The sequence below is a fragment of the Salvelinus namaycush genome, chromosome 26 (genome assembly GCF_016432855.1).
Source record: "Salvelinus namaycush isolate Seneca chromosome 26, SaNama_1.0, whole genome shotgun sequence".
NCBI classification, from domain to species: domain Eukaryota; kingdom Metazoa; phylum Chordata; class Actinopteri; order Salmoniformes; family Salmonidae; genus Salvelinus; species Salvelinus namaycush.
Window position 1 is genome coordinate 34,820,768 of NC_052332.1, and position 15,415 is coordinate 34,836,182.

At 45.0% G+C, this 15,415-nt stretch overlaps 1 protein-coding gene across 4 annotated transcripts in view; it reads left to right on the forward strand.

Annotated features, from left to right (window-relative positions):
* LOC120021507 (calcium/calmodulin-dependent protein kinase type II subunit alpha-like) overlaps nt 1–15,415 on the forward strand; it is a 111,606-nt gene that overhangs the window by 48,724 nt on the left and 47,467 nt on the right. For all 4 annotated transcript variants that reach the window (XM_038965295.1, XM_038965293.1, XM_038965292.1 and 1 more), the window contains exons 4-5: nt 4,941–4,995; nt 14,427–14,492. In XM_038965295.1, coding sequence (XP_038821223.1) covers nt 4,941–4,995; nt 14,427–14,492 — 121 coding nt within the window. The remainder of the gene's footprint in view (nt 1–4,940; nt 4,996–14,426; nt 14,493–15,415) is intronic.

Genomic DNA, 15,415 nt, shown 5'->3' on the forward strand with positions numbered 1-15,415 from the left:
GGCCACTCAAGGACATTCAGAGACTTGTCCCAAAGCCGCTCCTGCGTTGTTTTGGCTGTGAGCTTAGGGTCGTTGTCCTGTTGGAAGGAGAACCTTCACCCCAGTCTGAGGTCCTGAGCGCTCTGGAGCAGGTTTTCATCAAAGATCTCTCTGTACTTTGCTCCGTTCATCTTTCCTTCGATCCTGACTAGTCTCCCAGTCCCTGCCACTGAAAAACATCCCACAGCATGATGCTGTCACCACCATGCTTCACTATAGGGATGGTGTCAGGTTTCCTCCAGAGATGACAATGTAATCCATTTTAGAATACATTTCTAAAAACCTGTTTTTGCTTTGTCATTATGGGGTATTGTGTGTAGATTGATGGGGGAAAAAACGATTTAATAAATTTTAGAATAAGGCTGTAACGTAAGAAAATGTGGAAAAAGTCAAGGGGACAGAATACTTTCCGAATGCACTGTATATAAATTCCAGTCGTACTTTTTCAAAAGGCGTTTCAAAGTCAGCTATGAATACCAGGCCTGGTTTCCCAGATGTTTTGAAGTGTTCTATTGTTTCCAGTACTTGTCTTATATTATCGCCAATGTATCGTCCATGTTAAAAACCTGTGTGACTAGAATAAATAATATCCGACAATACCAGATCTTCTTGTTGAGTATCTGATAATCTTCCATTTTTATAGGAGTGGTTAAAACATGCTAATAACGGTCCTCTCAGTACATCAAAAACAGATTAGTTTACCTCAACTGGTATTCCATCCAGCCCTGGAGTTTTCCCAGTCTTAAAGGCTTTAATTGCATCAAGAAGTTCCTGCTCTCCAATTTGGCCTTCACATTAGTCTTTCTGTACAGATGTTAATTTTACATTATTAATACATTACGTTGTCATATTGCTTTGTGGGTGAGACAGAGGAGCCATCAAATCTCTATTCAGTTAGACACATATCTATTCAGTTAGACACATCCCTATTCAGTTAGACACATCCCTATTCAGTTAGACACATCCCTATTCAGTTAGACACATCCCTATTCAGTTAGACACATCCCTATTCAGTTAGACACATATATATTCAGTTAGACACATCCCTATTCAGTTAGACACATCCCTATTCAGTTAGACACATCCCTATTCAGTTAGACACATATATATTCAGTTAGACACATCCCTATTCAGTTAGGCACATCCCTATTCAGTTAGACACATATATATTCAGTTAGACACATCCCTATTCAGTTAGGCACATCCATATTCATTTAGACACATCCCTATTCAGTTAGACACATCCCTATTCAGTTAGACACATATATATTCAGTTAGACACATCCCTATTCAGTTAGACACATCCCTATTCAGTTAGACACATATATATTCAGTTAGACACATCCCTATTCAGTTAGACACATATCTATTCAGTTAGGCACATCCCTATTCAGTTAGACACATCCCTATTCAGTTAGACACATCCCTATTCAGTTAGACACATCCCTATTCAGTTAGACACATCCCTATTCAGTTAGACACATCCCTATTCAGTTAGACACATATATATATTCAGTTAGACACATCCCTATTCAGTTAGACACATCCCTATTCAGTTAGACACATCCCTATTCAGTTAGACACATCCCTATTCAGTTAGGCACATCCCTATTCAGTTAGACACATCCCTATTCAGTTAGACACATCCCTATTCAGTTAGACACATCCCTATTCAGTTAGACACATCCCTATTCAGTTAGACACATCCCTATTCAGTTAGACACATCCCTATCCAGCTAGACACATCCCTATTCAGTTAGACACATCCCTATTCAGTTAGACACATCCCTATTCAGTTAGACACATCCCTATTCAGTTAGACACATATCTATTCAGTTAGACACATCCCTATTCAGTTAGACACATCCCTATTCAGTTAGACACATCCCTATTCAGTTAGACACATCCCTATTCAGCTAGACACATCCCTATTCAGTTAGACACATCCCTATTCAGTTAGACACATCCCTATTCAGTTAGACACATCCCTATTCAGTTAGACAGATCCCTATTCAGTTAGACACATATATATTCAGTTAGACACATCCCTATTCAGTTACACACATCCGTATTCAGTTAGACACATCCCTATTCAGTTAGACACATCCGTATTCAGTTAGACACATCCCTATTCAGTTAGACACATCCCTATTCAGTTATTCAGTTAGACACATCCCTATTCAGTTAGACACATCCCTATTCAGTTAGACACATCCCTATTCAGTTAGACACATCCCTATTCAGTTAGACACATATATATTCAGTTAGACACATCCCTATTCAGTTAGACACATCCCTATTCAGTTAGACACATATATATTCAGTTAGACACATCCCTATTCAGTTAGACACATCCCTATTCAGTTAGACACATATATATTCAGTTAGACACATATATATTCAGTTAGACACATATATATTCAGTTAGACACATCCCTATTCAGTTAGACACATCCCTATTCAGTTAGACACATCCCTATTCAGTTAGACACATATCTATTCAGTTAGACACATCCCTATTCAGTTAGACACATCCCTATTCAGTTAGACACATCCCTATTCAGTTAGACACATCCCTATTCAGTTAGACACATATATATTCAGTTAGACACATCCCTATTCAGTTAGACACATCCCTATTCAGTTAGACACATCCCTATTCAGTTAGACACATCCCTATTCAGTTAGACACATATCTATTCAGTTAGACACATCCCTATTCAGTTAGACACATCCCTATTCAGTTAGACACATATCTATTCAGTTAGACACATCCCTATTCAGTTAGACACATCCCTATTCAGTTAGACACATCCCTATTCAGTTAGACACATCCCCATTCAGTTTGCGTTTCCTGTAGGAATTCCTCAGATAGATGGTTGACAACAGCCTAGACAAGTGATTGCTAAATGAAAGGTTCTTAATAAGGAGTCTGGGATCAAATGTTTCCATCAAAATTGATACTCTTTAGTGACTTAACCTAGTCACAACCCATAACAAAGGGACTGGAGTGTCCCTTTGACTGATAGGGAAAGCCTTGCCAAAGGAAACCAACACAGCCAGTGACAGGCCAAAATCACCATCAGTAACACCAGATTGCCCGTTTCCTCTGGTAGATCCTCTCTGGCAGCCTGGGTACCTGTCTGTTTAGCTCCAAGAAGTGGCAAGGTGTGGAATGCTAACCAGACTGGTATACAGACTACCTCTCTGGACAAAAAGCAGCTCAGGATCACACTACTTCCATGACCTTTGCTTTTTTGGCAAAATTGGGGAGAATTATCTGAGATTGCTGTTTCAGGCTTATGTAATGGGGAGACTGTTGCTAAGCATTGGTTTTGGCAGGTGAAGGTATCTATGCTTGTGAAGGTATCTATACTGGTGAAGGTATCTGTACTGGTGAAGGTATCTATACTGGTGAAGGTATCTGTACAGGTGAAGGTATCTATGCTGGTGAATGTATCTATACTGGTGAAGGTATCTATACTGGTGAAGGTATCTATACTGGTGAAGGTATCTATGCTGGTGAAGGTATCTATGCTGGTGAATGTATCTATACTGGTGAAGGTATCTATGCTGGTGAAGGTATCTATACTGGTGAATGTATCTATACTGGTGAAGGTATCTATGCTGGTGAAGGTATCTATACTGGTGAAGGTATCTATACTGGTGAAGGTATCTATACTGGTGAATGTATCTATACAGGTGAATGTATCTATACAGGTGAAGGTGTCTATACTGGTGAAGGTATCTATACTGGTGAAGGTATCTGTACTGGTGAAGGTATCTATACTGGTGAATGTATCTATACAGGTGAATGTATCTATACAGGTGAAGGTATCTGTACTGGTGAAGGTATCTATACTGGTGAAGGTATCTATACTGGTGAATGTATCTATACAGGTGAATGTATCTATACAGGTGAAGGTTTCTATACTGGTGAAGGTATCTATGCTGGTGAAGGTATCTATGCTGGTGAAGGTATCTATGCTGGTGAAGGTATATGTACTGCAGTCTTCCTCTTGTTCGCCTTTCTATCTCGGCACCCACACACACAAACACACATACACACACTCTAACACACACCTGTCCTCTCTTCCCAGTACAAACACACCCACACACATGCACACAGAGCAGTATAACACACTGCCTGCTGGGAGAGGGAGGGGTAGGGGATGGGAGGGTTTGGGAGGGATGGGGAGGAGAGGAGAGGGAGGGTGGGGAGGGGTGGTGATTGGCACTGGTGAGGAGAACAATGCAACAGAAAGAGAGCAAGAGGGAAAGAGAAAGAGGGAGAGAGAAAGAGGGAGAGAGGGAGAGGGAGAGAGAAAGAGGGAGAGGGAGAGGGAGAGAGGGAGAGAGAAAGAGGGAGAGAGGGAGAGAGAGAGAAAGAGGGAGAGAGGGAGAGGGAGAGGGAGAGCGAAAGAGTGAGAGAGGGAGAGGGAGAGAGAGAGGGAGAGGAGAGAGGGAGAGAGAAAGAGGGAGAGAGAAAGAGGGAGAGGGAGAGAGGGAGAGGGAGAGAGGGAGAGAGAAAGAGGGAGAGAGGGAGAGAGAAAAAAGGGGAGAGGGAGAGTGTATACTCTTCTCCATCATGGAGATAACATAACGACATCAATAGGACACCACAAGCACTATCCAAGCTTCACTTAAGTAGTTAAGGAACATCGTGCATCATCACTTCAATTACCCCTACCTATAATCCAGACCTAGATATTCTTGAAAAACAGATATTTTGGGGAATGTGAGACACTGTGATTTGAAGTAGGCTGGGTGTTTGAGAAATGTGTGGTTTAGAAATTTTAAGGTCACTGACTGTGCATTCCATGTGGGAAATATTAGAGCTTTCAGTCCCAGCAATTCCCTTAAAAACATGTTTACTTCCTTTCTCTCTTTTCTCCATCCAGTGCGTCTCCATGACAGCATCTCGGAGGAAGGGCATCACTACCTGATCTTTGACCTGTGAGTAATGCACTGCAGTGAATCTATTTACTGCATAATTCATCCACTCACACACAGTGGGAATGATTGACATTAATGACACAATGATTCTTTCAAGGCTGAGAGGCGGCTTGATGTGAGTCTTGATGTGAGTTCTAATCACACTCGGCACAACAGCCTGTATGAGACACAACCACAGTAAATGAAAATCTACCATTGAGCTAGGCAGTGGTCCTGATTTCAATAAGCTCCTCAGTAAGCTATACACCAGGGACCCCAGCAACATTCAGCCACAGGCCAATGTTTTCTTGAGCTGATGGTCGGGGGGGGTCACTTAGAAATGAGTTTGAGGTCACTTAGAAATGTCCTTGTTTTTGAAAGAAAAGCATGGCACACCTGTATTTGGGGGAGTTTCTCCCATTCTTTTCTACAGATCCTCTCAAGCTCTGTCAGGTTGGATGGGGAGCGTTGCTGCACAGCTATTTTCAGGGTTGTTCGAGGCTTGTCCCAAAGCCACAGACTTGTCCCGAAGCCACTTAGCCCCAGTCTGAGGTCCTGAGTGCTCTGGAGCAGGTTTTCATCAAGTATCTCTCTGTACGGCCTCCCAAGTGGCGCAGCGGTCTAAGGTACTGAATCGCAGTGCTAGAGGCATCACTACAGATCTGGGTTTGAACCCGGGCTGTGTCGCAGCCGGCCGCTACTGGGAGACCCATGAGGCGGTGCACAATTGGCCCAGCGTTGTCCAGATTAGGGGAGGGTTTGGCTAGCCGGGATGTCCTTGTCCCATCACACTCTAGCGACTCCTGTGGTGGGCCGGGCGCATGTACGCTGACACGGTCGCCAGTTGGACGGTGTTTCCTCCGACGCATTGGTGCGGCTGGCTTCCGGGTTAAGTGAGCAGTGTGTCAAGAAGCAGTGCGGCTTGGCATGGTCGTGTATTGAAGGATGCATGGCTCTCGACCATATCCTCTCCGTACAGGAGTTGCAGCGATGGGACAAGACTGTAACTACCAATTGGATATCACGAAATTGGGGATAAAAACATTTCTCTCTACTTTGCTCTGTTTATCTTTGCCTCGATCCTGACTAGTCTCCCAGTCCCTGTTGCTGAAAAACACAGCATGATGCTGCCACCACCATGCTTCACTGTAGGGATGGTGCCAGATTTCCTCCAGACTTGACGCTTGGCATTCAGGCCAAAGTGTTCAATCTTGGTTTCATCAGATTTCAGCAGACCATCAGATCTTGTTTCTCATGGTCTGAGAGTCTTTAGGTGCCGTCTGGCCACTCTACCATAAAGACCTGATTGGTGGAGTGCTGCAGAGATGGTTGTTCTTCTGGAAGGTTCCCCCATCTCCACAGAGGAACTCTGGAGCTCTGTCAGAGTGACCATCAGGTTCTTGGTCACTTCCCTGACCAAGGCCCTTCTCCCTCGATTGCTCAGTTTGTCCGGGCGGCCAGCTCTAGGAAGAGTCTTGGTGGTCCCAAACATCTTCTATTTAAGAATATTGGAGGCAACAACTTCAAAGCTGCAGAATGTTTTGGTATCCTTCCCCAGATCTGTGCCTCGACACAATCCTGCCTCGGAGCTCTACGGACAATTCCTTTGTCCTCATGGCTTGGTTTTTGCTTTGACATGCACTGTCAAGTGTTGGACCTTATCTAGACAGGTGTGTGCTTTTCCAAATCATGTCCAATCAATTTAATTTAAATTGAACATCTCAAGGATGATCAATGGAAACAGGATGCAGCTGTGCTCAATTTCGAGTCTCACAGCAAAAGGGCTGAATACTTACGTAAATAAGGTATTTCTGTTCATTATTTGAAATAAAATTGCAATCATTTCTGTTCCTAAGTATTCCCATGCATAATACAGTATATGTGATCGAATACAAATGTAAGCAAGGTTTGACATTTTTATGTTTAGTCAACTATTACATCAGTTTTGGCTTCTTATGGTCAATTTTCAGTCCTCAAATTATTTGTAATTATTTTCCAGCCCCCTGACCATCTGCTCAAATGTTTTTTTGTCCCGCTGCTGAATCTAGTTGATGATCCCTGCCGTAGGCTCTGGTTTGTATCTAACCACTAATTATGGCTAGAGAGACCTTGTCACGTTCCTGACCTGTTTTATGTTATTTTTGTATGTGTTTAGTTGGTCAGGGCGTGAGTTGGGGTGGGCATTCTATGTTTTGTGTTTCTATGTTTAGGTCGTTTGTAATTAGCCTTATATGGTTCTCAATCAGGGACAGGTGTTTTACGTTTTCCTCTGATTGAGAACCATATATAGGTTGGCTGTTCACACTGTTTGTTTGTGGGTGATTGTCTTCCGTGTCTGTGTCTGCGCACCACACGGGACTGTTTCGTTTGTTCGTTCGTTTGATGTAGTCTGTTCCTGTTCGTGAGTTCTTCGTGTAGTTATGTAAGTTCCATGTTCAGGTCTGTCTACGTCGTTTTGTTATTTTGTAAATTCTCAAGTTTGTTTAGTTTTCGTCTTGTTTAAATAAAAGTCATGTCGTATCACAACGCTGCGTTTTGGTCAAATCCCTACTCCTCCTCTTCGGATGAAGAGGAGGAGGAAAACCGTTACAGAATCACCCACCAACCAAAGACCAAGCGGCGTGGGAGAGCGCAACAAAGAAACCAGGACTCGTGGACATGGGAGGAAATATTGGACGGAAAGGGACCCTGGGCTCAACCAGGAGAATATCGCCGCCCCAAAGCTGAGCTGGAGGCAGCGAAAGCAGAGAGGCGGCGATATGAGGAGGCAGCACGGAAGCAAGGCTGGAAGCCCGTGAGTACTACCCAAAAATTTCTTGGGGGGGGCTTAAAGGGAGAGTGGCGAAGTCAGGTAGGAGACCTGCGCCCACTCCCTGTACTTACCGTGGAGAGCGAGAGTACGGGCAGACACCGTGTTACGCAGTAGAGCGCATGGTGTCTCCTGTACGCGTGCATAGCCCGGTTCGGTATATTCCAGCTCCACATATCGGCCGGGCTAGATTGAGCGTTGAGCCGGATGTCATGAAGCCGGCCCAACGCATCTGGCCACCAGTGCGTCTCCTCGGACCGGCTTACATGGCACCAGCCTTACGCATGGTGTCCCCGGTTCGCCTACATAGCCCGGTGCGGGTTATTCCACCTCCCCGCACTGGTCAGGCGACGGGGAGCATACAACCAGGTAAGGTTGGGCAGGCTCAGTGCTCAAGGGAGCCAGTACGCCTGCACGGTCCGGTATTTCCGGCGCCACCTCCCCGCTCCAGCCCAGTACCACCAGTGCCTACACCACGCACCAGGCTTCCAGTGCGTATCCAGAGCCCTGTTCCTCCTCCACGCACTAGCCCTATGGTGCGTGTCTCCAGCCCAGTGCCTCCAGTCCCGGCGCCACGCACCAAGCTGCCAGTGCGTCTCCAGAGCCCTGTGCGCACTGTTCCTTCTCCCCGCACTCGCCCTGAGGTGCGTGCCCTCAGCCCGGTACCTCCAGTTCCGGTACCACGCACCAGGCCTATAGTGCGCATCGAGAGTCCAGTGTGCCCTGTTGTTGTTCCCCGCACTAGCCTGAAGGTGCGTGTCCTTAGCCCGGTACCTCCAGTTCCGGCACCACGCACCAGGCTTCCAGGGCGTCTCCAGAGCCCTGTACGCACTGTTCCTTCTCCCCGTACTCGCCCTGATGTGCGTGCCCTCAGCCCGGTACCACCAGTGCCGGTACCACGCACCAGGCCTATAGTACGCCTTGAGAGTCCAGTGTGCCCTGTTGTTGTTCCCCGCACTAGCCTGAAGGTGCGTGTCCTTAGCCCGGTACCTCCAGTTCCGGTACCACGCACCAGGCCTATAGTGTGTCTCAGCCGGCCAGAGTCTGCCGTCTGCCCAGCGGCGCCTGAACTGTCCGTCTGCCCAACGCCGTCTGAAATGTCCGTCTGCCAAGCGCCGCATGAACTGCCCGTCTGTATTGAGCCTTCAAAGCCGCCCGTCGGTACTGAGCCTTCAAAGCCGCCCGTCTGCCATGAGCCTGCAAAGCCGCCCGTCTGCCATGAGCCGCTAGAGCCTTCCGCCAGACAGGAGCCGCTAGAGCCTTCCGCCAGACAGGAGCCGCTAGAGCCTTCCGCCCGACAGGAGCCGCCAGAGCCTTCCGCCAGACAGGAGCAGCCAAAGCCTTCCGCCAGACAGGATCAGCCAGAGCCTTCCGCCAGACAGGATCAGCCAGAGCCTTCCGCCAGACAGGATCAGCCAGAGCCTTCCGCCAGACAGGATCAGCCAGAGCCGTCAGCGAGCCATGACCAGCCAGAGCCGTCAGCGAGCCATGACCAGCCAGAGCCGTCAGCGAGCCATGACCAGCCAGAGCCGTCAGCGAGCCATGACCAGCCAGAGCCGTCAGCGAGCCATGACCAGCCAGAGCCGTCATCCAGCCATGACCAGCCAGAGCCGTCATCCAGCCATGACCAGCCAGAGCCGTCATCCAGCCATGACCAGCCAGAGCCGTCATCCAGCCATGACCAGCCAGAGCCGTCATCCAGCCATGACCAGCCAGAGCCGTCATCCAGCCATGAGCCGTCATCCAGCCATGAGCCGTCATCCAGCCATGAGCCGTCATCCAGCCATGAGCCGTCATCCAGCCATGACCAGCCAGAGCCGTCATCCAGCCATGACCAGCCAGAGCCGTCATCCAGCCATGACCAGCCAGAGCCGTCATCCAGCATTAAGCCATCATCCAGCCAGGATCCGCCAGAGCCAGCCAGCCAGGATCCGCCAGAGCCAGCCAGCCAGGATCCGCCAGAGCCAGCCAGCCAGGATCCGCCAGTCATTCTGGTGTTGCCCCTCATTCTGGTGTTGCCCCTCATTCTGGTGTTGCCCCTCATTCCGGTGTTGCCCCTCATTCCGGTGCTGCTCCTTATCCTGGTGATGCCCCTTAATTTAGGTGGGGTTATTTGGAGGGTGGTCATTGTGAGGGGGATAAGGAAGCGGGGATTTATTATGGTGGGATGGGAACCACGCCCAGAGCCTGAGCCGCCACCGTGGACAGATGCCCACCCAGACCCTCCCCTAGACTTTTGGTGGTGCGTCCGGAGTTCGCACCTTGAGGGGGGGGTTCTGTCACGTTCCTGACCTGTTTTATGTTATTTTTGTATGTGTTTAGTTGGTCAGGGCGTGAGTTGGGGTGGGCATTCTATGTTTTGTGTTTCTATGTTTAGGTCGTTTGTAATTAGCCTTATATGGTTCTCAATCAGGGACAGGTGTTTTACGTTTTCCTCTGATTGAGAACCATATATAGGTTGGCTGTTCACACTGTTTGTTTGTGGGTGATTGTCTTCCGTGTCTGTGTCTGTGCACCACACGGGACTGTTTCGTTTGTTCGTTCGTTTGATGTAGTCCGTTCCTGTTCGTGAGTTCTTCGTGCATTTATGTAAGTTCCATGTTCAGGTCTGTCTACCTCGGTTTTGGTTATTTTGTAAATTCTCAAGTTTGTTTAGTTTTCGTCTTGTTTCAATAAACATTCATGTCGTATCACAACGCTGCGTTTTGGTCGAATCCCTACTCCTCCTCTTCGGACGAAGAGGAGGAGGAAAACCGTTACAGACCTGTAGTGTTGAGTGTGCTCTGTAGTCTCTGAGTACACCATAATATATTAGTTCTGTAAATATCACTATTATATGCATTTTAAACACTCAACTGTTGTAATATCTTTCAAAGCCTTTCAAGGAACTGTTGATTTCAGTCTGCACAACAGTGATTACACTCCCCTGGAGGTGTTGAATTCTTTTCATTACAGGAACTGGAATTATATTACAGGAACTGGAATTATGTTACAGGAACCTGAATTATATTACAGGAACTGGAAGTATATTACAGGAACTGAAATTATATTACAGGAACTGGAAGTATATTACAGGAACTGGAATTATATTACAGGAACTGGAATTATATTACAGGAATTGGAATTATATTACAGAAACTGGAATTATATTACAGGAATTGGAATTATATTACAGAAACTGGAATTATATTACAGAAACTGGAATTATATTACAGAAACTGGAATTATATTACAGAAACTGGAATTATATTACAGAAACTGGAATTATATTACAGGAACTGGAATTATATTACAGAAACTGGAATTATATTACAGGGACTGGATTATATTACAGGAATTGGAATTATATTACAGGAATTGGAATTATATTACAGAAACTGGAATTATATTACAGAAACTGGAATTATATTACAGGAATTGGAATTATATTACAGAAACTGGAATTATATTACAGGAACTGGAATTATATTACAGGAACTGGAATTTTATTACAGGAACTGGAATTTTATTACAGGAACTGGAATTATATTACAGGAACTGGAATTATATTACAGGAACTGGAATTATATTACAGGAACTGGAATTTTATTACAGGAACTGGAATTATATTACAGAAACTGGAATTATATTACAGGGACTGGAATTTTATTACAGGAACTGGAATTTTATTACAGGAACTGGAATTATATTACAGGAACTGGAATTATATTACAGAAACTGGAATTATATTACAGGAATTGGAATTATATTACAGAAACTGGAATTATATTACAGGAACTGGAATTATATTACAGGAACTGGAATTATGTTACAGGAACTGGAATTATATTACAGGAACTGGAATTATGTTACAGGAACTGGAATTATATTACAGGAACTGGAATTATATTACAGGAACTGGAATTATATTACAGGACCTGGAATTATGTTACAAAAACTGTCATTATATTGTACCTTCAAGAGAATTCTTTTTGCATCGGTTATGAGGCGTCTTCTCTTAGCTGCCTCTTCCCTGTTAATGTCTCTGAATGAATAAGAACAGCTTTGTAAGTGTGACAATGAGCAGCAGGACAAAGTGTTGCATAAGAAGATCTTGATGACAATGCAAGTTGCTCTTAACTTGTCTGAAACAGCAGGATGGTGTTTAGAAGCAGTCCCTTGCTGTAGATTCTCTTTGATTAAGAAAGGAAAGGAACCTAGTCAATTGTACAACTGAATGCATTCAACTGAAATGTGTCTTCCTATAGTGCTCAAATCATAAAGATCACACTGGCTTAATTCTTTGGGACAATACACAGTTACGTAGTGAAAGTTCCCGAAACGGACAAAAATGAGAGACTAAGAAAAAGTAAATTCCCTTCTATAGTTTTTAAAGCTGACGCATTTAGGAGCAAACTAGTTTGTCAGAGCCCAATCACTTTGTACAAGCAGGTTTATGAAATAAGCCTACAAATATCAGACTTAATCTACTTATCATTCTGAGTGTATATTTGTTTACGTCATTCGTACTGTATATCTAGCGATACATGGTCAGTGTGTGCCAGTCTATGTGTTAATCCTGTGAAGGCATAACTGGTTAACATTTAGCTGTCTCCTAGTATCCTGTGAAGGCAGGACTGGGTAACATTTAGCTGTCTCCTAGTATCCTGTGAAGGCATGACTGGTTAACATTTAGTTGTCTCCTAGTATCCTGTGAAGCCATGACTGGTTAACATTTAGTTGTCTCCTAGTATCCTGTGAAGGCAGGACTGGGTAACATTTAACTGTCTCCTAGTATCCTGTGAAGGCAGGACTGGGTAACATTTAGTTGTCTCCTAGTATCCTGTGAAGGCATGCCTGGGTAAGATTTAGCTGTCTCCTAGTATCCTGTGAAGGCAGGACTGGGTAACATTTAACTGTCTCCTAGTATCCTGTGAAGGCATGACTGGTTAACATTTAGTTGTCTCCTAGTATCCTGTGAAGGCATGACTGGGTAACATTTAGCTGTCTCCTAGTATCCTGTGAAGGCAGGACTGGGTAACATTTAGCTGTCTCCTAGTATCCTGTGAAGGCATAACTGGTTAACATTTAGCCGTCTCCTAGTATCCTGTGAAGGCAGGACTGGGTAACATTTAGCTGTCTCCTAGTATCCTGTGAAGGCAGGACTGGGTAACATTTAGCTGTCTCCTAGAGTATCCTGTGAAGGCATGACTGGTTAACATTTAGCTGTCTCCTAGTATCCTGTGAAGGCAGGACTGGGTAACATTTAACTGTCTCCTAGTATCCTGTGAAGGCATGACTGGTTAACATTTAGTTGTCTCCTAGTATCCTGTGAAGGCATGACTGGGTAACATTTAGCTGTCTCCTAGTATCCTGTGAAGGCAGGACTGGGTAACATTTAGCTGTCTCCTAGTATCCTGTGAAGGCATGACTGGTTAACATTTAGCCGTCTCCTAGTATCCTGTTAAGGCAGGACTGGGTAACATTTAGCTGTCTCCTAGTATCCTGTGAAGGCAGGACTGGGTAACATTTAGCTGTCTCCTAGAGTATCCTGTGAAGGCATGACTGGTTAACATTTAGCTGTCTCCTAGTATCCTGTGAAGGCAGGACTGGGTAACATTTAGCTGTCTCTTAGTGTCCTGTGAAGGCAGGACTGGGTAACATTTAGCTGTCTCCTAGTATCCTGTGAAGGCAGGACTGGGTAACATTTAGCTGTCTCCTAGTATCCTGTGAAGGCATGACTGGTTAACATTTAGCTGTCTCCTAGTATCCTGTGAAGGCAGGACTGGGTAACATTTAGCTGTCTCCTAGTATCCTGTGAAGGCAGGACTAGGTAACATTTAGCTGTCTCCTAGTATCCTGTGAAGGCAGGACTAGGTAACATTTAGCTGTCTCTTAGTGTCCTGTGAAGGCAGGACTAGGTAACATTTAGCTGTCTCCTAGTATCCTGTGAAGGCAGGACTAGGTAACATTTAGCTGTCTCCTAGTATCCTGTGAAGGCAGGACTGGGTAACATTTAGCTGTCTCCTAGTATCCTGTGAAGGCAGGACTAGGTAACATTTAGCTGTCTCCTAGTATCCTGTGAAGGCAGGACTAGGTAACATTTAGCTGTCTCCTAGTATCCTGTGAAGGCAGGACTAGGTAACATTTAGCTGTCTCCTAGTATCCTGTGAAGGCAGGACTAGGTAACATTTAGCTGTCTCCTAGTATCCTGTGAAGGCAGGACTGGGTAACATTTAGCTGTCTCCTAGTATCCTGTGAAGGCAGGACTAGGTAACATTTAGCTGTCTCCTAGAGTATCCTGTAGAAGATTCATACTCTCAAAGTCTGAACTTAGCAACAGTGAGACAACTGCTTGGGTTTTGCCTTTTCTCACATCAGAAATGTACATTTGAGGTGCCTGTTAGGTTCCATGTCAACACACAGTTTTCTCCCAGTTTAAAAAATATATATTTACAAAAATGTATATGGGGGATTGGAAATGATTCAGACAATTACACTGATGGAAGCCACACTCTATTTGCGGTATTATAGCTGATGTGTGTCTCAGTGGCTGATATGGGGGCATTGGGAAGGGAGTATTTCTCTCACACTGGCTCCATGCTCTGGTGACCACCTTCATCCTCTTGAGACAGGCAGCCTAACAATCCTCTCTCTTCCTCAGAGTGACGGGCGGCGAACTCTTCGAAGACATTGTTGCTCGAGAGTACTACAGTGAGGCTGACGCCAGGTCAGTGGAACCACCTCACAAAACACACGGAATAAACCCAAACACGGATGCGTGACAAAGCAATTTAGAGTTCAGCGTACGAATGTTCACTGTAACATGGATTCATTGAATTATACAGAGGTCCCAGCATTCCCAAACCAGGAGAGCATCTAAAAGCATATATATATATATATATATATATATATATATAGAACCCTGTTATACTGTATATCGTCTACACCAGGGGTGGGCACTCCAGTCCTGATTGGTGTCACTTTTTCTCCATCCCTAGCAAACACATCTGATTAATCAAATGTCATTCTAAACTGAAGATCATGATTAAGTGATTATTGGAGTCAGGTGTGTTAGCTGGAGCTGGGGCAAAACTGTGACACCAATCAGGCCCCCGAGGACTGGAATTGCCCCCCCCCCCCCCCCCGGTCTACAGTGGCGGTCGTTGCCGTTTAAGATGAGAGAGGATGATATTTTCTTTTAATGAGCATGGCCTTATTTATTTGACAGAATATTGGATAACTGTCATTCATATTCCATTACCCCAGCTCAATGCAACATCAATAGCTTTAGGCTACTACATAATACTCACAATTTCACTATACCCATCATGAGGTTACTACAACCTAGCCTATGAGGGAAAGTTTACAACGTAGGTCGAGATAAATTGGAGTAATCAAGGTGACAGACATTGACACATTCAATACCGCCTTGCACACTCTTGCCTGCATGTAGCTGATCTAGGATGCAATCATTAGTCCAACAGTTGCAAATGAGAGTTTCTAATGGACAAATTTCCCTACTTACATGTACAAAATACCTCAACTAACCTGCATCCCTGCACATTGACTCGGTACAGGTACCCCTAGTATATAACCTCATTATTGTTATGTGTTATTTTTAATTCCATTTTTTAAAACTTTGGCTTATTT